This window comes from Rasamsonia emersonii (genome assembly GCF_000968595.1).
Source record: "Rasamsonia emersonii CBS 393.64 chromosome Unknown ctg1118621760168, whole genome shotgun sequence".
In the NCBI taxonomy this organism is placed as follows: Eukaryota; Fungi; Ascomycota; class Eurotiomycetes; order Eurotiales; family Trichocomaceae; genus Rasamsonia; species Rasamsonia emersonii.
Window position 1 is genome coordinate 74,563 of NW_013563158.1, and position 25,530 is coordinate 100,092.

The following is a 25,530-nucleotide window of genomic DNA, read 5'->3' on the forward strand; positions in this document are numbered from 1 at the left end:
CGCGCTAGGCCGGGTTGGGCATGGCGATCGGGGATCCATGACAACCCGAGACGAACAGCGTCAACAAGCACCCCGATCAGCCCTTGGCGGTGAGCGACTTCGACATCATCAACCCCCGTCCTCCTCCCCAACACCACCGGTTCGTCCATCCTCGCCCAGCGCGGGGTGCAGCAGTCTGCTCTCAAGGTAGGTCTATGCGATACGCCTCGTTCGGGTCGACTGCCCCGAGCAGAACTGCGGCCGTCGCCTCTGTCGTCCGCGACGCTTTGTTGCTGTAGGAGGCCACATCCATTCCTATCCCCCACGTGAATGAGCTGTCACCCACCACGAGCTCCCTTCACCACCACGCCTCCTCCACACGTGTCTCGGACGACGCTGGCACAGCGCATCGATGAGCCGTCGTGTATCTGTTTCTGACAATCGTCTTTGATTCTGTCTCCCTGCACCGCCTCCCTCCCACTGGGCCACAATGCCGGCCGCAGACTCCAACAACACGACGCCGGCCAAGACGGTCAGTAGCTCGGTCGAAGAAGAGCTGGCATACTACAAGTCGCAATATGAGCAGCTGGAGATTGAGCTCGCGGAGTTCCAGACGTCCAGCCGCGAGCTGGAGGCCGAGCTCGAGAAGGATATCGAAGCCTCGGAGAAGCGGGAGCGGCAGTTGAAGGAGAAGGTGGAGAGTTTGACCTACGAGGTGGAGGAGTGGAAGGTCAGCTGAGACGAGAGCTGTCCATACGCTGGGAGTGGTGTCGCTAATCTTCGTCGACGCAGACCAAGTACAAGCAAGCCAAAGCGGAGGCTAACTCGGTTCAAAACACGCTCCAAAAGGAGATCACCACGCTCCGGGAGGGGAACCGGCAGCTGCAGTTGAAGCTCCGGGACATCGAAGTCGCCAACGATGACTATGAGCGCCAGGCTCGCAACACGACTTCGTCTCTGGAGGATCTGGAATCCAAATACAATGTCGCGATCGAGCGAGGCGTGTTGCTGGAGGAGGAAATCAAGGCCGGCGAGCAGGAACGGGAGGCGCTGCGGATCGAGAACCAGCGTCTGCGCGACGAACTGTCGGATCTGAAGATCGAAGCCGATATCGTCAAAGAAAAACTACGTAAGGCAGAAGCGGAACTCAGCCGCCGCAGAAAGCCTGCCTACTTGGACCCTGGCCTTGCAAGCTCCCAGTACGCGGACAGATCGGAGCAATCACCCGTGACGACGGCGTCGTCCCCTACCATGGCGACTCCCCCGGCCAAATCGGTCTCATCTGCGACCTCGGATGCCGTCACTCCTCCCTCACCGACCGCGTCGGAATCTTCTACCAGTGTGCGGAAACCGGGCACTGAACCGGTCGTTTCGCGGGCACGATCCATCACGAATTCGAGCAACCCCCCTCGCTATCGCAGGCACAGCCGCACACCGTCGTTCCCCAAAAATGGCAATGGCTATTCGACCCCATCGATCAGCTCTCGCCAGAGCGTCTCCCGACTCAATGCGTCCCAGTCTGGGATTGCTCGGTCGGGTTCCCTCTACCAGATCCGTGGTCTCATCGGCAAAATGCAGAAGCTCGAGGAAAGGGTGCACTCTGCCCGATCGAGACTCCCAGCCCCGGTCGACACGCCAAACGGGGCGTCGCCGCGCACTCCGTCGGCCTTGGGCCAAAACTCGGTCCCATCCTCGGTCACGGTCCGGAAAGGCTCCCGGAAACGGACCAGTGGCAGCAGTGTCAGCTCATCCGTCCGGGATACCGATGGAAGTTCGTCCTTTATTCCCCAAGCCGGCAGTCTTTGGGGACTCGACCCTCTGGGGACAGCCGGCCCAGTAGTCGGACGAGCTACTCCAGTCGCAGTTCCGTCAGCCACAGCACGTATGCCAGTGGGATTCCACAGACTCGTCCCGAAAGCCGCCAGAGTCACGGCCGGGCGCGGACTCCGCTTGGGCACTATTCCACCAACCCGACGACGGAGGGCCGGCGACCGCGATCCTCGCTTAGCTCGTATTCCCAACAGGGGGGCCACGGGGCTACCAACAACATGTCGTATATCGATGAAGACAGTGACATCACAACCCCGACGTCTCGCCGGGGCACAATTGACCAGGTCGACAAGATGCGAATGTCGATCCCCACGCCCGGAAGCTTGAAGAAACGCCCCAGCGCGGGCATTGGGGGAGTGTCCGGGATCCCTGCGCCGCGGAAGTTCAGCTCTGGGCTGGAGCGCCAACAGCAGCGGGAACGGGTTCCTCCGGAGCGCAAGAAGCAACTCAGTGATCTGGGGGAGACATACTGAGATTTTTTTTCCCCCTCCAGCAGGATTCATGATCTTGCTTTTTTTTTCTTTTTCCTTCTAATTGGACGTTCTCTTTTCTCTACAAGAATGATGTTTCACGGCAAGTACATATGACCAGTTTCAGACTTTCTTCTTTTTCTTCATTATTGCTTTACTTTCCCCCCTTCCCATTTTCGTGTTTCCCCATTCCTGGGTAGGGTGTTCATTGACATGGGTGCATCGGCGTGTTTTTGCGCATCGCTTGAGGTAGTGGGCAAGGGCGCGTTTTTGGGTTCTGGGATTCCTTGCGAATATCTCATTGCACGAAGACTTACATCTATCTGATTGGCCTCTTCTGATCCGCGGAGGGAGGTAAAGGCATATACTCGTCGACCGTATGCAAACTGGACGACGTCCCATCGCTGTACACAGCCATGATTTTCCTTTTTGTGACTACCTTTTTGTTTTCGTCCATCTTCTCCTGTTACTAGTTGAGAGTCTGAGATAATACCCACTTGTCAATTCAGACTGTTCACATGGAACCTGAATGCATTCTGAAGTAGTTTCTTCCTGTAGGTATCTGGGGAGAGCTTATTTTGGGGGTGTCGCCAAGTCTGTAATAGGAATAGACGGAAGAAGGGAATCGAACAGTCGCTCCTTCCATGGGGCCCTAAACTGATAGACTCTATTTATAGCCCACGAGAAAGAGATCTGGTTCGAAGGGTATCGACAAAAAAAAACTTGAATTGTGCTTGCGGGACGAGGAACCGGCCCCCATAATCTGACAGTACAATACCTAAGATATCCAATCCAGGAGGAACTAAGCTTATCGATTGTTCTACGACCATGTCAGACTGTCAGACTGTCAGACTTGGGGCGGTTGCTGTCGGAGTCCGAGTGCCTGGCCTGACCACAGTGGATCCAGATCGCCCAATGGCCGTGGGTGGCAGCAGCCCAGGATGGCCCAACAACAAGGTAATAACCAGAACACAGTAATAACACTCCGGATTAATCACCATCGTTATCGTCAGTTCGTCACGGGGTCCTGTACTCGGGTCCTCCCTGCCCGCTGCAGCGTCACTTGCAGATGTGGATACCGCATCGGGAAGGAGGCACTGTCAGAGGATCTCTTCGATGGCTCCTGCGAGTTTACGGCGTAACGTGACTACTCGTTACGGCTGACAGCCCGGGCTCCGGAGTCCCGGTCGGGATCAGCTGCCATCGGTCCATCTGCGGGAAACCTCCCAGCTTGTTTTCTCAGCTGCACGGAATTGGAAAATGCCAGGTGGTAGAGAAGCAAAAGTCAGGAGGATGGCAATAATGGGATTACAATCACATTAAATAAAGATGGTCGCCGATTCTGGCGGGCAGCCCACCCGCACACGTCCCAACAAGCCCAAAGCCCCGAAGTTGGGGAAAGCTGGTGCACCAGCGCGCGTGTGCCGAGAGACACCGCCCTTCCCATTGGCAGGTTCAGTAGTTGGGGAGTCGGCTGGCCGTCCCGGGCTCCGCTGCTTTTTTCGCGCTCAGTTCAGTGGCCGAGCTGCATGCATAATCTTACGGTTCTGTATTATTATTGTGGTTGTTCTTCTCTGCCCTGCCCGCTGAGCAATTGCCTTCCTGCTCTCTCTTCCCCGTCTCTCCCTTTCTCTTCTTCTTCTTCTTCCTCTTCTTTTTCCTTCTGTACAGGTACAGCTTGAGATAATCTTAATATTGCGGAGGTGCGTCCTCGAAAGTGCTGCTTGCCATCCTCTGCCTGCCGTTTCGTCCACTCCCGCGTCCTCCCTTCCTCCTACACAATCTCCTCCCTTCCTCCTCCTACACAATCCTCTCCTCCTGCTCACGCTCCCTTCAGCCGTGTTAGGCTTTTGCCTTCCCTCTCTGACTGCCAAAACTGCCTTCGAGACTCCCCCTGCATGTCTATAATATAATCTCTTCTGACAATTCTGAGCTTCTAGCTGTTTCTTTCCCCGGCTGAACTCTCCCGCGCTCCCGTCGACGCCCGCGGTCAGCCCAATTTTCGGACCCCATTCTAGAACAGCGCCTCTCGCGGGGTCCTTTTAATATCTAGAACAAGATTCCCTCCGATCTCCCCAACACTACGGCGCAACTTTGTTGATATCTTTGGACTCCTGTATGGGAGCGTCTGATCGACTGTGGTGACCATGCCTGCAACGAACGGAGCCAGCCCGGTGAACGGGACCTCGTTATCCGCAAAACACCAAAGCCTCCCGTCGCATTTTATCGGCGGAAACCACCTGGACGTGGCACCCCCGAGCAAGGTCAAGGATTTCGTGGCCGCTCATGAGGGACACTCGGTCATCACATCGGTATGATTTCTGCCGACAGTCTCTGTGCAGGCGGTGGAAGGAGACAATTTGCTGATGCAGAGCTTCCCGATAGGTGCTTATCGCAAACAACGGTATTGCCGCAGTCAAAGAGATTCGATCGGTACGAAAATGGGCCTACGAGACGTTCGGCAACGAGCGGGCCATCCAATTCACAGTGATGGCCACGCCCGAGGATTTGCGCGCTAATGCAGACTACATCCGGATGGCGGACCAATATGTGGAGGTACGTGGGAAATCAGATTCCGTGTCGAGACCGGACTCTTCGACCTGACCGTCGCAATGGACAGGTTCCGGGTGGTACGAATAACAACAACTACGCCAATGTCGAGTTGATTGTCGATATTGCGGAGCGAATGGACGTGCACGCCGTGTGGGCAGGATGGTAAGATTCTAGGAATCTGGGCGGACAACGATGCGATACAGACTCTGACCACTGGATAGGGGACATGCCTCGGAGAACCCGAGATTACCAGAGGCCCTGGCCGCTTCCCCCAAGAAAATCCTCTTCATTGGACCTCCCGGCTCCGCTATGCGATCTCTCGGAGACAAGATTTCGTCAACGATAGTCGCTCAGCATGCGGGGGTCCCCTGCATTCCGTGGTCTGGTACGGGCGTTGACGAAGTCAAAATCAATGAGGATGGCATCGTGACAGTCGAGGATGAAGTCTACCAAAGAGGATGCACCCATTCCCCCGAGGAGGGTCTCGAGGCGGCCCGGAAGATCGGCTTCCCCGTCATGATCAAGGCTTCCGAGGGTGGTGGTGGTAAGGGTATCCGGAAGGTGGAACGCGAAGAGGATTTCATCAGCATGTACAACGCAGCAGCCAGCGAAATCCCAGGTTCGCCCATCTTCATCATGAAGCTGGCTCCCAACGCGAGACATCTCGAGGTCCAGCTGCTCGCCGATCAATACGGCAACAACATCTCCCTCTTCGGCAGAGACTGTTCCGTCCAACGGCGACACCAGAAGATCATCGAAGAGGCCCCAGTCACCATCGCAAAGCCGGCCACCTTCCAGGCCATGGAGCGCGCCGCCGTCCGCCTGGGAAAGCTGGTGGGTTACGTCTCTGCGGGTACCGTCGAATACCTGTATTCGCACTCCGATGACAAGTTCTACTTCCTGGAGCTGAACCCCCGACTGCAAGTCGAGCATCCTACCACCGAGATGGTCACTGGTGTCAACCTGCCCGCTGCCCAGCTGCAGATTGCCATGGGTATCCCGCTCCATCGCATCCGAGATATTCGTCTCCTGTACGGTGTCGATCCTCACACCTCGTCCCCCATTGATTTCGACTTCTCCAGTGAAGAGAGCCACAAGACTCAGCGTCGGCCGCAGCCCAAGGGCCACACCACGGCATGCCGTATCACTTCAGAGGACCCCGGCGAGGGCTTCAAGCCCTCGAGCGGAACCATGCACGAGTTGAACTTCCGAAGCTCCTCGAACGTGTGGGGTTATTTCTCAGTGGGCACCTCTGGCGGAATCCACAGCTTCTCCGACAGCCAGTTTGGCCATATTTTCGCCTACGGTGAGAACCGATCGGCGTCCCGGAAGCACATGGTGGTTGCCCTCAAAGAACTGAGCATCCGCGGTGACTTCCGAACTACCGTCGAATACCTCATCAAGTTGCTCGAAACCCCGGCCTTCGAGGAGAACACCATCACGACGGGCTGGCTGGACCAACTGATCTCGAACAAGTTGACTGCAGAGCGTCCGGACCCGATCCTGGCGGTCATTTGCGGAGCGGTCACCAAAGCCCACCAGGCCAGCGAGGCCTGTATTGCGGAATACCGGAAGGGACTCGAGAAAGGTCAGGTCCCGTCTAAGGAGGTTCTCAAGACGGTCTTCCCGGTGGACTTCATCTACGAAGGTTCTCGATACAAGTTCACCGCCACCAGAGCAAGTGTGGACAGCTACCATCTCTTCATCAACGGCTCCAAGTGCTCTGTGGGTGTTCGTGCCTTGGCGGACGGCGGTTTGCTGATCCTCTTGAATGGACGGAGTCACAATGTCTACTGGAAGGAAGAGGCGGCCGCCACGCGTCTGAGCGTGGATGGGAAGACCTGCTTGCTGGAACAGGAAAATGATCCGACTCAGCTCCGCACTCCCAGTCCCGGAAAACTGGTCAAATTCACGGTCGAGAACGGCGATCACGTCAAAGCGGGCCAGCCGTTCGCAGAGGTCGAGGTCATGAAGATGTACATGCCACTGATTGCCCAGGAGGACGGTACCGTGCAGTTCATCAAGCAGCCCGGTGCGACGCTGGAGGCCGGTGACATCCTGGGAATCCTCACTCTGGATGATCCGTCCCGTGTGAAGCACGCCCAGCCGTTCCTCGGACAGCTGCCCGATTTCGGTCCCCCACAGGTGGTGGGTAACAAGCCTCCCCAGAGATTCACGCTCCTTCATAGCATTCTCCAGGACATCCTCAAAGGCTACGACAACCAGTTCCTCATGAAGTCCACGCTGAAGGAGTTGGTTGAGGTGCTGCGCGACCCCGAACTTCCGTACGGAGAGTGGAATGCTCAGTTCTCCGCCCTCCACTCGCGGATGCCGGGCAAGCTGAGCAGTCAACTGACACAGGTGGTCGACCGCGCCAAGGCGAGAAAGGCCGAGTTCCCAGCCAAACAGCTTCAGAAGACGCTCGTCAAGTTCATCGAGGAGAATCTCAATCCCGCCGACGCGGAGATTCTCAAGACCACCCTCCTGCCTCTCACACATGTGATTGATATGTACAAGGATGGCCTCAAGGCACACGAGTTCAATGTGTTTATCGGCCTCTTGGAACAGTACTGGGATGTTGAGAGCAAATTCACGGGACGGAATACCCGGGATGAGGAGGTGATCCTGAAACTGCGAGACGAGAACAAAGATGACATTCTCTCCGTCATCCAGACGGTGCTCTCCCATAGCAAGATCGGCTCGAAGAACAACCTTGTCCTGGAAATCTTGGAGATGTACCGCCCGAACAAGCCTAACGTTGGTAATGTCGGGCAGTACTTCAAGCCGATCTTGCGGAAACTGACCGAGCTGGAATCTCGGGCGGCATCCAAGGTTGCCTTGAAGGCTCGTGAACTCCTGATTCAATGCGCGCTCCCCTCGTTGGAGGAAAGGGCTGCCCAGATGGAGCATATCTTGCGTTCCTCTGTGGTCGAATCACGATATGGCGAGACGGGCTGGGATCACCGGGAACCCGACCTCAACGTTCTCAAGGAAGTGGTCGATTCCAAGTACACCGTCTTCGACGTCCTTCCGCAGTTCTTCTCGCACCCGGACCCTTGGGTCACCTTGGCTGCTCTCGAAGTTTACGTTCGCCGTGCGTATCGAGCCTACACGATAAAAGGCATCCACTATCACACCGACAACGACACGCCTTATGTATCCTGGGACTTTGCGCTGGGCAAGATTGGCCAGGGTGACTTCGGCATGCCCGTCGACTCCTCTCACCCATCGACGCCCAGCACGCCCACTACTGACACGGCGAATCCATTTATGAAGCGCATCAACTCCATCAGTGACATGTCCTACTTGGTCAACGCCGACCCGAATGAGGCTCCCCGGAAGGGTGTCATTATCCCCGTTCAGTATTTGGAAGAGGCAGAAGAGAACCTGATCCGAGCTCTCGAGGTCTTCCCTCGTGGCAGTGCCAAGCCGAGGAAGAGTCTCGAGAACAACCTCATCGCCGAGCTCGAGGGCAAGCGGAGGCCCGGCCAACGATCCGACAGCGATGGCGAACTCACCGGGGTTTGCACCGTCGCCATCCGTGATGTGGAAAGCCTGGATGATGCTCAGCTCTTTGCCCAGTTTAACACCATCGTTCAGAACCACAAGGAAGAGCTGCTGGAGCGCCACGTTCGTCGGGTGACTTTCATCTGTGGTCACAAGGATGGTGCCTACCCGGGCTATTTCACCTTCCGTGGCCCGCTGTACGAGGAAGATGAGAGCATTCGGCACAGCGAGCCCGCTCTGGCCTTCCAACTGGAACTGGGCCGTCTGTCCAAGTTCAAGATCAAGCCTGTCTTCACGCAGAACAGGAACATCCATGTGTACGAAGCGATCGGAAAGGGTCCCGAGAATGACAAGGCGGTCGACAAGCGATACTTCACCCGTGCCGTTGTGCGTCCTGGCCGTCTCCGGGATGATATTCCCACGACGGAGTACTTGATCTCCGAAGCGGACCGACTCTTGAACGATATCCTCGACGCCCTGGAGGTTATTGGAAACAACAACTCGGACATGAACCATATCTTCATCAATTTCTCGCCCGTGTTCAATCTTCAGCCCAAGGATGTCGAGGAGGCCCTGGCTGGTTTCCTGGAGCGGTTTGGCCCTCGTCTGTGGCGACTGCGGGTGACTGGAGCTGAGATCCGTATCCTGTGCACTGACCCAGTCTCTGGAATGCCTTACCCACTCCGTGTCATTATCCAGAACACGTATGGATTCATCATTCAGATTGAATTGTACGTGGAGAAGAGGTCCGAGAAGGGTGAGTGGATCTTCCACAGCATCGGAGGCACGAACAAGATCGGCTCGATGCACCTGCGTCCTGTCTCGACTCCATACCCGACCAAGGAATGGCTGCAGCCCAAGCGGTACAAGGCCCACCTGATGGGTACGCAATATGTGTACGACTTCCCCGAGCTGTTCCGTCAAGCTTTCCAGAACAGCTGGACGAAGAGCATCGAGAAGATCCCATCGCTTGCTGAGAAACGGCCGCCCGTTGGCGAATGCATCGAATACAACGAACTCGTCTTGGACGACAAGGATAACCTGGTGGAGGTAAATCGAGAAGCTGGAACCAACACGCACGGTATGGTTGGGTGGATCGTGACTGCGTACACGCCCGAGTATCCTCGTGGCCGGCGATTCATTATCGTCGCCAACGATATCACCTACCAGATCGGCTCCTTTGGGCCGCAGGAAGACAAGTTCTTCCACAAGTGTACGGAGCTCGCGAGGAAGCTTGGAATCCCGCGCGTCTACCTCTCTGCAAACTCGGGTGCCCGTATCGGAATGGCCGAGGAGCTGATCCCCTACTTCAATGTTGCTTGGAATGACCCCGAGAAGCCGGAGGCTGGGTTCAAATACCTCTATTTGACCCCCGAAGTCAAGAAGAAATTCGACGAGCGAAAGAACAAGGAGGTCATTACGGAGGTTGTCTACGAAGATGGTGAGGAGAGACACAAGATCACGACGATTGTCGGAGCCAAGGATGGCCTGGGTGTTGAGTGTTTGCGAGGCTCGGGTCTGATTGCGGGTGCCACATCGCGGGCGTATGAAGACATTTTCACCATCACCCTGGTGACATGTCGTTCGGTCGGTATCGGTGCCTATCTGGTCCGTCTTGGACAGAGAGCGATCCAGGTCGAGGGTCAGCCCATCATCCTTACCGGTGCGCCTGCCATCAACAAGCTGCTGGGCCGAGAAGTGTACACGTCCAACCTGCAGCTTGGTGGAACGCAGATCATGTACAGGAACGGTGTCTCCCACATGACGGCCAATGACGACTTTGAGGGTATCCAGAAGATCGTTGACTGGATGTCCTACGTGCCGGACAAGAAGGGTTCCCCGGTTCCCATCACTCCGTTCTCCGACACCTGGGATCGTGACATTGCTTACTACCCGCCTCCTAAGCAGACGTACGACGTGAGGTGGCTCATTGCCGGTAAGCAAGAGGAGGATGGTTTCCTTCCTGGTCTGTTCGATAAGGACTCCTTCCAGGAGAGTCTTGGCGGATGGGCCAGAACGGTGGTCGTTGGCCGTGCCAGACTCGGCGGTATCCCTCTGGGAGTCATTGCCGTGGAGACCCGGTCCGTTGACAATGTCACTCCTGCGGATCCTGCCAATCCCGACTCGATGGAGATGGTCACCACCGAAGCTGGTGGAGTGTGGTTCCCTAACTCCGCTTTCAAGACCGCACAGGCTCTCCGTGACTTCAACAATGGCGAACAGCTTCCGGTCATGATTCTGGCCAACTGGCGTGGTTTCTCGGGTGGACAGCGTGACATGTACAACGAAGTCCTCAAGTACGGTTCGTACATTGTCGACGCTCTGGTCAAGTATGAGCAGCCCATCTTCGTCTACATTCCGCCAAATGGTGAGCTTCGTGGTGGTTCCTGGGTGGTCATCGATCCTACCATCAACCCGGATCAGATGGAAATGTACGCCGACGAAGAATCTCGTGGTGGTGTTCTCGAGCCTGAGGGTATTGTGAACATCAAATTCCGTCGCGAGAAGCAACTCGACACGATGGCTCGACTGGATCCCATCTATGGCGAGCTCCGACGCGCGCTCGAAGACAAGTCTCTCAGCACGGAGCAGCTGTCGGAGGTCAAGGCGAAGATGGCTGCCCGTGAGGAGCAACTTCTCCCGGTGTACACGCAGATCGCGCTGCAGTTCGCCGACCTCCATGATCGGGCGGGCCGAATGGAGGCCAAGGGAGCGATCCGTCGGCCTCTGCAGTGGAAGGACGCGAGGCGATTCTTCTACTGGCGTCTGCGCCGTCGCTTGAGTGAGGAGCTGATCCTGAAGCGAATGATCGAGGCAGCACCGCACCAGCCAGCTCGACCCGCTGATATCGGCGCCATTCCGGCCAACGGATCTGCTACTTCTTCTCAGCCTTCTGTTCGGGAGACTCACCTGCAGACTCTGCGGTCCTGGACCGGTCTGCTGGACGACGAATTCGAGCGCAATGACCGCAAGGTGGCGCTGTGGTACGAAGAGAACAAGAAGACGATCTACTCGAAGATTGAGGCCCTCAAGACGGAATCGGTGGCCTATGACGTTGCCCAGCTGCTGATGAGCAACAAGGAGGGTGGACTCAAGGGAGTCCAGCAAGTGCTGAGCATGCTGCCAGTGGAGGAGCGGGAGTCTGTGCTGAAATATCTCTCTTCTTAGATTCCTCTATTCTTGGATTTCTGGATCCGGACTGTGTTTTCCTTTTGTTATGTTTATGTCGTGATGCATTTGTCTGTGGTAGATGGGGGAATAGAAGGCCGTTTTACGATGGGCCATGGGATGGAGGTTGGAATGTCTCATTCGTTCGTTTTTTTTTTCTTTGTCAACGTGATAACAAGCATGTGGTTATGTGTGTATGTATGATGTCTTATTTTTAGATACGAATTTCTAGGTTTCGATTTGGATATAACACAGCTAAAGTAAAAGAACAGGAAGCATTTCCTTTGTCTGCTGTCCTTTGGGGCAGCTGTCCATATGAAACTAGAAATAGACAAGTCAAACTCTCACTTTTTCCAACTGATAGGTATTAGTAAATAATGTGAGTTACTGGTAGGAAAATTTTTTAAACCCTCACTTTGTCCAACCTTTAGGTATTGGTTAGGTATTAGTAGGTAATATAACCTACTGGTAGGAAATTCCTTTATTTATTAGTAAATAATATGAGTTACTAGTAGAAATTAGAAATACATACTGTACTCAAGTCAAACTCTCACTTTGTCCGATCCAGAGGTATTGGTAAGCAATATAAGTTACTGGTAGGAAAATGCTCAAACTCTCACTTTTTCCGGCCTTGAGGTATTAGTAGGTATTGGTAGATAATATAAGCTACTAGTACTGTGCAAAAATGTTAACCCTTCACTTTGTCTGGCCTTTGGTATCAGCATATAATATGACCTACTGGTAAAAGAATGTCAACCCTTCACCTTTTCCAACCCAGAGGTAATACAACCTACTAGTAAAAAAACTAGAAATAAGGTAGTCAAGTCAAACACTCACTTTGTCCGACTTTCTGAGCCTTCTTTTTTGGCATGTGCTCAGCATATGCCTTAAAGTTGGGTAAAGTGAGCATTTGACCTAACATCTCACTTTTTCCAACTTATAAGCCTTGTCTTCAGCATATGACTAGCATATGCTCAAGAGTCGGGTAAAGTGAGGGTTTGGCTCTCCTTCCTCAGTGACCCTCAGTGCACCCTGTAGGTTACTAACAGGTAGGTACATAGTACTGACAAAGGACAATTAGTCCTTTTCTTGTATATTTGTTTTTGTTACAGCATGTTCTTTTATTCTTTCCTCTCTATCTAGCAGTCAAAGGCAAAATTCCATCACAACTGTACTCAATTCAGATGCTATTTCAAAGAAATTAACTGCTTCTGCTGCTGCTACTGCCGCCGCCGCTGGCTGTCAGCTTGTACAGCGCACTCTCCCCCAGCCCTAGATTGCACTCCATAAATGTGCTGGTGACTCCCAGATCCGCATGGTCTGATCCCCCCCGAGCGCCTCCTCCCAAGACTCGGCGCACATTCCATCCAGGAGCGCCATTGGGCTGGCCCTCCGCGATGCCCAGATCTGCCAGGGAGATGTTGACCAGCTGCACGCCCTCCAGGCTGGTGCCAAACCCGCCTTTGCAAAGGCCCTGGTCGGGCCCGTAGTTGGCCAGCACGACGACGGCGTTCTTCTGGTTGTTGGTCGTGTCTGGTCCTGCGATCCACGCCTGCAGCTTCGACGAGGCCTGCGCGCCCGGGTTGGCGGCGTTGAACGGATTCTTGGGCTGCATGGGGTAAGTTGCCGTGAAGTCGGCGATGGCGAGCACCTCCTCCGGGTCGTAGAGGAGCTCCTGGCCCAGCGTGTCGAGCTGCGTCAGGTCCGAGCCCGTGAGGAGATTGGCGCCTGCGCCGACCCAGTGGATCGCCACGGCGTAGCGCTCGACGTCCGACAGACCGGTCAGGGCCTGCGCGTTGCCGACGTACAGTACATGTATGTACATGTTGTCCATGTCCGGCCGGATCATGATGGGGATGCCCTACCCTGCCGGGTCGGGTCGGGTCCTCCTCCTGCTGGTCGATGAAGATGCGATACTGCTCGATGGCGCGCTGGACTGTCGCGAACAACACCAGCGTCGTTTGCCCCGAGTTGTTAATGTCCTGGTCTAGGCGCAGGGCGTCTGCGTTGGCGCGCTAGATCTCCCAATCGTTGCCCTCGTCGCGGTCGAGTTTCCACGAGAGATCGAGGCAGATCTATCCGCCTGGATTGCTGGATCGCGTTGTGGTATGCCACCTCCGCGAGGGGGTTGTTGGCTGGCAGCGATTCGACAGGCTGGCTGATGAATAAGTCAACATTTATTTTATTAGTTCAGTTTTAGTTCATTGCCTTACGTATTTCATAAGAAGAAAGGTACTGGATAGAACCTCGTTGAAAGACGACAACAACTCTATATATACACTGGTATCATAAACATCAAGAACTCTAACATAACCAATTGCCATCATCCATCATGTTCATGCTCACGCTCATGCTCATCTCATACTATGCAAGCTGTCGTTCTGGACCGCCCGCTCGAGTCATCAGCGACAGACCTGGCCGGTAAGGCGCAGACACGTCTCGAATCCCCCGTCCACTCCCTACCATTCTGCTCAGTCCCGGCCGTTCATCCAGACCCCCCAGATTCAGCCTGCCAATGTCGACGGGAAACTGCTCCGTCATGATCGGCAGCTCGTGACGCTGTCTTCTTGCATCATAAGCTTCGACTGACGTCGGGGGTGCCGCGGCCGCCGTGACACTGTCGTCCTGGCATCCCGGTAGTGTCACTTTCGACGCACCCAAGGTGCGCGCGATGTCTTCGAGAAGCACCTGCATCGGAGCAATGTACGCCGTCCGGCTTTTCTCAGACCACGCCAGGACATGCCCACACACTCGTCCAGTTGATTTGTCGAACACCCATGCCCCAGAATCACCAGGAACTGCAATTCGACCCCGATCAGTAACAAAATAATGAATAATCCAAGACTTTGGTGGCTTACCTCCGAAGTTGCCGTCAACACAGAAACTGGTCGAGAAGGTCTGTCGTCCACGCAGTTTCACCAGGGTCATCGCTTTCGAAATCTGCCCACTCTGCAGGCCACTGGTCCGCCCACAGCAATGGACTTTCAAGCCCCCTAATTCCTCCAGTCTGGCGACTTTATTGAGTTGAATCGGTGCGTCGTTGGTGCCGCGCTCTCCCCGTCGCTGTCTGGAGCCGTTTCGAGAAGAAGAAGCACCACTGAGAATGACGTTGCGAGGATCCATCCGATCCTCATCCAACTGGATGAGAGCCCAATCGATTTCATGCTTCATCCCTTTCCGCATCCAGCGCCGGAGACCTGACGACGCGTGGACGTATCCAAGCCTGTGGGAAGCCAGATGCTCGTCATCTCGATCTTCGAGGATAGGGAAGAAGTCTTCATGCACGTCATCGATCGCCGGCTGCGTGACGATCAATCGTGGTTCTTCGTCCGGGCTGATTCCCGCTGTGTCCCCGATTGAAGCGGCATCCTCGTCATAAGGGTCGTTCGGATCGAACCCCTCATCATCCGAGGACTCGTCGTCGGAGAGCCAATAATCCCCCAAGTCCTGCGAGACCGACTGGGCATCCTCATCATCGGTGATCTCAAACTCATAGTGCGTTTCCGGAATGTCATCGCCGCACCAGGTGTACGAAAAATCTGCTGATGACATTCCCATGTCTCCGGCCCAGTTCGCAGATGAGCGCGGTGGATAATCCCCACCATCACCATCTTCGTCCTCCACCTCGCCCTCGTCGTCGCTCGGGGCTTCGAGCATATGGTGCACAGTCATGCCGAATGGCATGCCATCAACCAAGATGGCTCCGCCATAAGAAACCGGAGGGAGATGTTCCTCGTTCCGAAAGGCGCCAATAGATGCTCCACAGAGGGGTTTCTGCTGGTAATATGGATTTAAATTAGGCTGCTGCGAAAAAGCAGGCTCATTTGAGTTGACAGGTCCCGTCGTCTGTGGCTTCCGTCGCCTCTTTTTGGGTACCTTGGATCGGGTGACATCACCCCGAAGGACAATCAAATCCCAGTCTGGATCGATTTCGAAATACTTCTTGAGGGCCGCCCGAACCTTCTTGACACTGGAACAAGTCACACAGATCGTCGTCTTAGCGGTGTCGGCCGTCTCGCCTGTCATCATCAAAGTGGCGCTGCATGACTCTGACGAATCTCGCAGGACCTTCTGTAAAAGTTTGCTCAACTTGGGCAACATGTAGAAGTTCCACTGGTTGAGATGTTCTTGCGGTATCTCAACGTTTGTCAGCTTTTTCAATGTCCGTTTCTTCACTTTCTTCTCGCCCGCAGCGGTTCTCTCACTCAACAATCTCACGCCACCAAGTGTCTCCGCATTTGGCCCAACGGACATTTCGGGGGTTTCAACTTGACGGAAGTCAGAAGAAGATGGAACTGCCGTCTCCAGGTCTTGTCCGAGAGCTAGAGGGAGGCAGTCATCTAGATCTTCGGCCGGGGGCGGGGAAAATATATCGATCGCACAGCAGCGCCAAATGATTTTGGACAGAGTGAAGAGGAAGTTGGTCGAGAATGCAAAGGTGCTGTCCGGTTCGGCCAATTCCAGGGCTGGATAAGTGTAAACCTGGGGTACCCTCAGGCTCAGGTCCGCCATCGGTTCCGTCGAAAGGAAGAAATTCGGAGCGTCGAGGCACAGCTGCACGACGTGAAGATAGGCATTCCCGCACTTGGACGCCAGCTTCTTGATGTAGACGTTTTCAATCCTCTGCTTGAACATGGCGTTGTTGTATTTCATTTTCCACAATCGGCTGATTGGGGTCCACAGGCCAATCTCCAGCAGGACTAAGCCAAGGGAATAGAGATCATAGGCCCACGCGGCTTCATCATCGAGCTGCCTCTTATCGTCCGGATGACGGTACATGCTCGCCGACAGCGGCTCCGGTGACGGTTCATTGCCAGAAAATTGAGCAAGCGAAGTAAGGTACGGATGGCGGAGATCCTCGGTCAGGCTACCGATCTCGTCTTGGCTAGAATTTTTCAACCCTGGAAAGATGAGGATATTGCTACTATTGATGTTTCCGTGAACGATATTCTGGCTCCGCAAGTGCAGCACCGCCAGAAGCAGATTGTAGGCCAAGCGGAATCGACTTTCCAAACTGGGCACCGGGATGTCCTGGTGCTCGTCACCTGAGTGAAAGAGAGAAACCAAGGTTTTCGGCCTCAGCTCCTGCAGAAGATTGCTCGGGTTGCTCAAGAAAGGGAAATAATCAATCGGCATCTGGTAGACAAAGGCATAGCGAGCATTGGGCATGTCGATGTAATAGCCCAGGAACCGTAACAGTCCAAGATGCGAAACTCTCGAGTTCTCGACCAACTGGTCGAGAGATCGATGCAGTTTCTCTAGCCGCTCTGCGGCCGGGACTGTGATGGAATTCTGACTTTCGAGAATCATCGGAGTAAATTCGACCAAGATTGGAATCGTCGACTCCTTGGTCAGTCCCGTCAGAAATGGGGTCGCCGAGGTTTGAATTCGACCAATGATCCGCGAATTCGCAGACGGGACCACCTGCTCATAGGGAGGGGGACTTTTCTCGTGAGAATCCCCCGAGAGTTGCAAAGCCGATCGGTCGATAAAGAGACGCTTCACGGCGGAAGGTGCTTCTTGTTGAGAACGTTCAACCTGAGCGGATTCTTTGAATGTCGTGAATTCGGAATGATCCTTCCCCTTCCACTCCACCGGACTCTCGTAAAGCTCTCGAGCTGCTGACGGAGACTTGGAGTCGACAGAGAGCGAACGGAACGAGTCACCCGTCGGTTTCGAGGGCTTTGAACTGGCCTGCGAACGTGACTTGACCTTGGCGGCTGTCTGCTCACTTGAAGACATGCTCATGCTCATGTTACGGCGGGAACGCGACAGATCGTACAAGGTATCAATGCACGCGGTCAGATCCTCCAACAGGCTGTATGAGCGCTTGATATCCTCTTCCGTCCAGTGCGTCTTTAACGGCAGATTGCTGAGATCATCTTCGGAGGGAAGGTCTCCGGAGCCACCCTTTGGAGGGAGGTTGGGCGGGTCGACGCGCTGCAGACGCTCTGCTTCGTTCAGAATTTTCTGGATGGAGGACATGACGCTGGCAACTACATCACTGAAGCCCGCTTCCGTAAGCGATTCATCGATATCGTTCGGCTGCGCGGCATTGGAATCGCTCCAATCTAGACCCCAGGCGAGGAGCCTATCTTTTTGGGTCCGGTAATTGCGATGCAGCGCCACCAGTTCGGGATCGTCATTCGCCTTGGAGGCAGTAGTGACGCTCTCACAGGAAGTCTTTGTGTCGGTATACATCTTAGTGAGGCGTCTTTGGAGGTAAGAACCTCCATGGCGGAGGACGGACATGTTGGCCGACGTCCGATCCGACGACTATGACGCAGAGCAATAGACTCAATTCCACTAAACCAGCGACGCTCAAAACATCGCAGAAGAAAAGAAAGCGATTCCAGCGCGGTCTGTCAAAGAAAGATATAGATGACAGGAGCGGTCTGCTGCAGGACTGTAGGACATAAAAGATGCAGCAGGCTGCAGCAGAGCAGCGACACGGCGTGGGCGATCGATAATTCTGTTGCCTAACCAATGGGAGCGCGCGGCGCCATGCCTGGCGATCGATTAGCCCCGATTGGATGGGGCTGGCAGGTGGGGCGCCCCGCCGATCACGCGGCGCCTCCAGGCAGCTGCGATCCGTACGGAGAAACTTTACTCCGGAATCTATTACACGTGATAAAAGCACTGCTCTACAGAGTATCGTATAACATCTAACTATTCATTAAAAGAAAGAAATCAAGAGGAATTTACGGTTATAAGGTTAAAATGCAAGTATAAGATGATTTAATCGTAAAATATTACAAACTAGATAAGAGAAAAGACAGTAAGTAATATAATCAGGTCAAGAAGCTTTAATGCATTATTGGAGTGAAAAGCAAACAGGCTTGTGAAGATTTTTTTCCAAAATATAGGAAATTACATTAGCAAGCAGAACTATTAAGGCGTGCTGATTCAATTAACGCATTTTGTATTTTGAATGGTCGAATATCATTTGACGACAGTGGGGAATCGAATGCTTAAAAGGCGGTGATAGGATGTATCCCGGACATTGATTGATATTGTTCTGTTTGACCGACTGGAGGCACACCAGGAGGAGTTTGCTGCCCGAAATCTAGTGATGCGAGGGGAATACCATATCAATGCAGTTTGCTCGAGGGCTCAGACAGCCATTTCAGGTTCAGCAGATTATGTACTTGGCTATGATCCTGCTATGATCAGAAAGCTATTCAATCATTGTGGAAGCCAAGAGACAAGCAACCTTTGTGGCAGGCCTTGCTCAGGCAACTACATATATGGTCGGGATTCAGCAACAGCGGATGTCTGATGATGCCAAAAGGATTGTGGATACTATATATGGGATGGTATCTGACGGAATTAACTGGCAGTTTCTACGCCTAGATGGCAAGGAGCTCCATATCTTGCAAATGATTTCCAGTATCAAGGCCAGCAATCGACATTCCATTTATTGGTTTGTTGATGCAATAATCTGAGCTGCAATTGCATCTTTGCCACATCTCACCCCTGAGGGCCGTTTCCCAGCTACACAGGCGCGATGGCAGCGGAATATAGAGTCAGCCATCTTTGGGAAACCACATCGAATACTGGATGAGTTATTGCAGACACCAGTAAGAGACTTATTTGCTGAGGGAATCAGCGATGAGGAGGACCAGCATGAAGTTGAGGAATTTGAGATCCTCCGTCCCGAAGGTGAAGGACCATGACTTTACTTGGTCTTTTCCTTAACTGATTCCTGGCTACTTAGTTGCTCCCAATCCGCTCAAAGTTTCCAGAATCTCCAACCCCGCGTTGGTCCGTCAAGTCGGATAAGAAAAGGGCTCCGCTAACTCAGATTGATTCTAACTAACTTGCTCTTTTAGATGGAGCAAAAAGGATCTCAGGGTGTTGAAAGAAAACTTACAGAACGTGAGTTGTCAATTATGGCTATGCCTTGTTTACACCGCCCTGAGCTTGCTGTTTACGCAGAAGCGTTACTTGCTCGATCCGCGTTAGATGCTTTCTTCGCGTCCACTGTTCTTACTAGCTAGCAGACTTTAGTTTACTCAAACCAGTGATTGCCAAAAACAGAACCGCGTCCCAATCGGAGGTCACTAATAATACTGCTCAACTGGTGTATCTTAACACCCTTTATGCATCGTAGATTACAAATACCTCAACTAGTCATACCAGTTGATGATGTTCTCATAGGTTGACTTGTTAACAGCGGCAGACCAGAATCCTGTTGCAGTCTTATTGTCTAAGGCCTCCTCCCATCTGCTCACAAGGGACTGGCATAAGCCGCCATAGAAATTCAGCTTAAGTAATGGGCCGATTTTGCCACAGTGACACCAGTTGCATGGTGGCCATAATATCACAGATGCAGATGAGCTCAGGAGGTGCAGTGACAATTTGTGTCTTTCGAGCATTGCAGTCCAGGTGATAGAGATAGCATATATGTCTGCCTGTACGTTACTGCCATGTGCATGAACATTTCTGATGTGCCGAACAGGGTCGCTTGTGGGCAGCTTGGATTGTGAATTGAGGATTATTTGCTGTATGGCCAAGCTTTCAATATGGATGAAGGTGATTGATGTCTTCTTCGAGCGACGCCAGCCGCTCTTTAATGCGCGAGAAGTGCTCCATGCCAGCTGCGTTCCCGAACCGTTTGACTGCAGTATCGAATTTGATATTATGAGATGGTGATAGCAATTGAGACGACATGACAGCTTGTGAGAGTGAAGGGAATGGCGCGCTCATGACAGTATGTTTGACTAATCCTTCCCATGTGTACCTGTATATTCAGCATGGGTCATAGCCTGGCTAGGCAGACAACTTACGTTGGCTGGGAAGGGTGATGAACAATCTCCGCGAGTCAATGGTGATGAACGAAAGAATTTGAAAAGGCCGGAGACTAGCAAAGAAAGAGAATCAGAATGGCCAGACGGGATTGAGCGGGCATATAAGTCCCGTCCTACGTTTACCTACGGAAGGAGCATATCCTAATCATATGAAGGAAGTCGCGCGCCCTATGGTGCCGTGTTCCGCTATAGGCCGCATCTTGACAGCACCTGCCTTGTTGGGTGACTGGACTGGTGGCAGGCAGTCACACGCAGTTGCCATGTAGAACGGCTATCAGGGAGATCTGGGCATGTTTGTAGGAATAAATAGATCGAAGCTACCCAAGATCTCGTCTTCTTCGATGAAATCTGGAGGCGCATGTACTGAAATGGCTGCAATGCTCCTATCTGGAGGGTCACAGTGCCCAAACAGCGTACATTGCTCTACATTGACCACACATAGCTCAAGAAGAAGGGCTCCGGCAGTAAAACACTCACTGCATCCACAGACAGGAAGGGGCACGGCAACTTTCCCTTAACTTAATCCAGATAAACCTTGCTGAGTACTGTGCTGACGTAGTTGATTGGTCCTTTTGAAGATTGTCCAGTCGCTCTATGATCATCATCCCGGTCAGGTTTCCATAACTGTGAAGCTAGTAGCCAGTCCTGCAACAAATGTGAGGTTATATAGCCTAGTCCAGCCTTGCAGAGATGGATGGTGCAATAAGCTTATCGACACGCAGACGCATCATCACACTATCCCTAATTGACCAGGATAGAGTTGAGGCTTTCTCGGTTCAAGAGGAGCCTTGTCCCGAATTCGCGGTACACTCTGACTCACGAAGTCAGCCTCGAGAGTGCAGGATTTTTTGCCATTGGCTTGCAGTTCATGGCCAAGTCGCAATTTCATGGTCATTATCACATGTATAGGCCGGCAGCAAGTGGCTTCAGGCATTCAAGGTCCCTCTGCAGGGTCTCACTGTCCTGGACTCTGTCATGGTTAAGAGGATAAGAAACAAGGCCAAAAAAAAAGGAGAATGTGACGACTGCTCATGCAGAGAACAGATTCGAGGATGTTGTGAATAGGAATTGAGAAGCCAGGCACTCACAATGACATTTAGTGCAACGATCAGGTCAGGACAATCTCACCAAGCAAGACTTAGGGGTCGTAGAATAGCCGCAATCGCACCAAACAATTCATACGAAATTGTGGGGATGGAACGAAAGACTCACCATGCTGCAGAAATGCAGCAAAAATCTCAGCGAATGAAGCAGAGGGAACGCTCGAAAGACGCGAAAACACGGCGCGAAAAGGGAGGCGTTGGTGTGGGACCACGGCAAGGATGACATGGAATCGAATATAATTACAGAAATTGTATAATAAATCAGTATGATGGCATTGCTGGAAAACTACAGAGGGTACGGTTTTATAGAGCAGACGGGAAATCGTGATATTGACATGGAGTACAGTCTATCCTAAGTAGGTAGATAACAGATAAGGAGTCGAAAGCCTGCATTCAGAATCTAAATATTTACATATTACATAAATCGTATCGATTTACAAATGAAGAAACAAACAAGGGGAAAAAAAAACCTTCCATGCCTATGACGTCCTCATCCTCGGGGGCACGCTGGTAACATCCCTTGCTCTTTTCTCGCCAAAGTTATGTAGCCGCTCCCCAATGAGATAGACATCATCCCGGATGTGCGCCCTCCACACTTCGACTTGTCTGCGAAGCAGGTACGCAAACCAGACCATCAACCCCGCCATAAAGGACGCTGGATAGGAGTAGCGGTAAACCTTCGCATGAATCGCGGCAGCAGAATTGTGGAAAAGGACGGTGTTGACAATGAAGCCAAGGAAGAGGGGCAGGACCACCGCACAGAGCGCCAGGACAGAGACAGGAAGGATAAAGGCCCGGGTGGCGATGCTGGCATTCGGTCGCAGCCAACCGTCACGAACGATGGCATTGAGGGCCAGCGCCGGACGAGAGGTGGATCGCCACTGGATAAACTTGAGCGCCATCTGGACATAGAGCACTCCGAGAGTCCAGTCCTGAATGAAGTGGATGACATGGGTCTGGTGGTCCTCCAGGTACGTGTGCAGAGGCACGAGCACGTAGAGCTCGGTGAGCAAGGCGAAAAGAGACGGGATAAATAGGACGAACGCGGCGGAAACATAGATCAAGCGAAGTGTCTGCAGAGCCACTTCCCTTGCCCCTGCAATGGCCTGGCGCGGAGAAGCGAAGACAGGTCGCAAGCGTTCCTTGAGGATGGAATACCCCGTTCGGCAGTAGCATAGAGCATAGGCAGCACCACCCAGGACATAGATCCCAGCCGAGAAGGCATAGATATCATTCACGCGGATGGCGCTCGGGAAAAGAGACGAGATCATTCTCCGACCAAGAACCAAGGGCACCACCGTGACGCCAACTCCAGTAATGGCAGCGAACACCCAGATCAGGAAAATAAAGGCGGCAATCCTCAGCCGGAAAAACGGAGGGATATAGACTTTCGTGAACATGTCACTCTTCCTGCCATGCAGACCATCATCCCGATCCGGAGCGCCATCGACACGTTTGTTGTCTTCGGTGACTTCCAAAAACACTTGGCCCCCCTTGGGTATGCGCACTTGGTCGGAGGCGGGAGCGCGGACATAGCGTCCATCACGGAGGAAGTACACATCTCTTCCCTCCTTCTCCGCAATCCTTCTTTGCTCTTCACCCACGACGGGATGTTCCGGATCTCCTTTCTTTCCCGCGAAGACATCCCGCCACGTGCGCCTGACATGGCGACCCTCCTCATCGCGGCGTCTCTCACCAAAGAGGAACTCTGTTAAGCGTAGTAGACGTGCGCACTTGTGGAACCACCAGTCGTACATGGCGTGCAGACCATCCGACGGTTTTAGTGAACGGATCAGGAACGGCATGACGAAATTGTAGAAGAGCAGGTCCACAGGGAATTCAAGGACAGGGATGTTGGACGACCAGTGGATAGGGAGGACACCTTCGAATGCAAACGACAGACCCCATACAACACCACCGAGGCATACGATGACCAAGGCACCATAGACCAGAGCGCTGAACGCAATCTTCCGCAGCTGCGTCATGATATTGCGCTCAAGGACATCACGCACAGGATGGAAGGTTGGATCATCAGGATCTCTGATAAAATCTACCAGGAGAATCATCAGTTAGAGGGTCCACATATCTTAAAAAGGGGGCTACTTACAGAGAACGCCGCTTCTCATTATCTTCCGACACATGGAAACGAACAGCGCGAAGTGGAACATGTAACAGGTCCCAACAAACCAATGGACGAAAAGGGACGTGAGAGGCGACGACTTGGTGAACTCGATCCTGGAGGCCAGTGTCGCATTCTCAAACAGCGGCATCAACGCAAGATCGAGGAGAAGACCGCAGTACAGGGGGAATACGATCATTTCGATGCCAATGATCAGAATTACTTTCATGACACCCCCAGCTTGATGAAGCACGTCGGCAACAACGCCTTCAATTCTCTGGCCGCGGTTTACTCCCGAAATCAGACCAGTAATTTTAAGGTAGAGAAGACCAAGTAGGGAGGCGAAAATGTATCCAATTATGATTGCAATGATGCGATCTTTGGTGTCCCACTGTGCCAGATCGTAGTCGGAAGGAATCTGGTCAGCGGGAACACTGACAACGACCTTGCTGTTGAGCCAGTCGAGGCTGCCAAATGAGAAAAACATCGACCGATCCAGCATCTGCAATGAATGCCGGAGTTTTGCAAGAACGGCGACGGGGTCAATGCGGGAAATACCCAGTAAGAGGGTTTGTCGAAATCCTTGTGAGAGAAGTCTCAGAGGAAGATCATGCAAGATGAATTTCCCAATGCCAAACAGCAAGCGGAAGAGACCCATAACCCGCGCCTCGTGAATGCGCAACGCTTGGTGAGAAAGGACGGAAAACATGGGAAGGTCTGATTCATGGAAATTGAAAAAGCTGTCTATAACCCTTCTCAGCCTTTGGCTGCTGCCATCAATAAGAGATAGTGATGTATTGGTAACCGAGGCGTTCTTGGGAATCCAATTAAAGACAGGCACGAAACCATCGACAGGTCGTAGAAGGAACCTCAGAACGATGCTGACCCAGTATAGGATATAGCCTACACTGCCAATTAGAGTGTCGACTGCAACATCAGCAGTGATCGAGAGAAGAGCCAGAGGAACGCCCACAAAGAGTTGGATCGGGTTAGTCAAGAAGACCAAGGCGATCTTTCCCCAGAGGTAAGGAAGCCAGATGCCGACAGCCACGGTAAAAGAGATGAGAAGAGCACTGAATACTCCGTTCTGCAATAGGCCAAAGATTGGCCCCTGCATGCCGATGAGCTCCAAGATCCCCTCAAAGTCATCAGCTTCCTCCACAGCATCGACGTCATTTACTTCACCATCCGGTCCTGGTGCAGCGAATTGGTTGCCGGCCCGTCCTCCACCAGCTGCGTTTTGCCTATTTTGTACTGGCACGAAAGGTGCTTCCAAGGCTGGGTCTTCGATGATGTGTTCATCGTCATGACCTGGTTCTTCCGCTCCTTGGCGAGGCACGATGTCTCCCCAGAGCCAGTCAAGAACGCGGTCGACTAAATTTTGTGGAACCGGAGCAGCCGATTCTGCTGAATTGACATGAGTATCATCAGAAGGTCCATCGACCCCCCGAATACCAGTTGTCGAAGATTCCCCACTACCGGCCTGAGCTTGGCCCGCAATGACCTCCGGGCCCGAGTTGCGGGGTTCCGGTGGATGACCCTCGTCAGCCGAGCCTGGCCGCAATGCATCAGTTCGCTCTTCGGTGTGCTCTGAAGATTCGGAGGAAATGCTGGGGGCTTGGAAGCCAAAGTCATCATTAGAACGCTCGAGTGGTGAAGAAGGCTGGAAGGAGGGCCCGGCGCTGGCTGCCATGAAATCGTCATCTGTGGTGAGCGCGCCCGACATGGCTGATGACTCGCCATATCCGTGTCTATTTCCTGTCCAACCAGGATCATTAAATGAGAGAGGGCGCCCGTTGGATTCTTCCGAAACAATATCGGGAACGTCGAACAGGTCTTCTCTGCGATCATTGCGAAGGACATTTCGAGCTGAATTCGCTCTCTGGAGCCTCGTCATCGCAGACACAACCCAACCGAGCTCTTCTTGACGACCTTCTTCCTGAATGATCCTCAAGACCTGTTCCGGATTCCCTTCACCTCGGATCCACAGA

The 25,530-nt window shown here is 53.2% G+C and overlaps 4 protein-coding genes across 4 annotated transcripts; 2 read left to right on the forward strand and 2 right to left on the reverse strand.

Moving 5' to 3' along the window:
- Nucleotides 1–469: 469 nt before the first annotated feature.
- On the forward strand, nucleotides 470–2,136 carry T310_4825 (Nuclear distribution protein NudE; the record flags this gene model as incomplete). Its single annotated transcript, XM_013472330.1, has 2 exons — nucleotides 470–709; nucleotides 772–2,136. 2 exons carry the CDS (start codon nucleotides 470–472, stop codon nucleotides 2,134–2,136), a joined length of 1,605 nt encoding a protein of 534 aa, XP_013327784.1.
- A 2,290-nt stretch (nucleotides 2,137–4,426) lies between these two features.
- T310_4826 (Acetyl-CoA carboxylase) lies at nucleotides 4,427–12,252 on the forward strand (the record flags this gene model as incomplete). Its single annotated transcript, XM_013472331.1, has 8 exons — nucleotides 4,427–4,591; nucleotides 4,665–4,835; nucleotides 4,900–4,994; nucleotides 5,054–11,479; nucleotides 11,590–11,701; nucleotides 11,872–11,886; nucleotides 12,030–12,083; nucleotides 12,181–12,252. The coding sequence occupies 8 exons, from the start codon at nucleotides 4,427–4,429 to the stop codon at nucleotides 12,250–12,252; spliced, it is 7,110 nt and encodes a 2,369-aa protein (XP_013327785.1).
- A 456-nt stretch (nucleotides 12,253–12,708) lies between these two features.
- T310_4827 (HET-s/LopB domain protein) lies at nucleotides 12,709–17,759 on the reverse strand (the record flags this gene model as incomplete). The annotated part of the gene is made up of 4 exons (XM_013472332.1): nucleotides 12,709–13,296; nucleotides 13,331–13,522; nucleotides 13,721–13,776; nucleotides 13,922–17,759. The coding sequence occupies 4 exons, from the start codon at nucleotides 17,757–17,759 to the stop codon at nucleotides 12,709–12,711; spliced, it is 4,674 nt and encodes a 1,557-aa protein (XP_013327786.1).
- Nucleotides 17,760–21,899: 4,140 nt separating this feature from the next.
- On the reverse strand, nucleotides 21,900–25,529 carry T310_4828 (RING finger membrane protein; the record flags this gene model as incomplete). Its single annotated transcript, XM_013472333.1, has 2 exons — nucleotides 21,900–23,470; nucleotides 23,528–25,529. The coding sequence occupies 2 exons, from the start codon at nucleotides 25,527–25,529 to the stop codon at nucleotides 21,900–21,902; spliced, it is 3,573 nt and encodes a 1,190-aa protein (XP_013327787.1).
- Nucleotide 25,530: the final 1 nt, after the last annotated feature.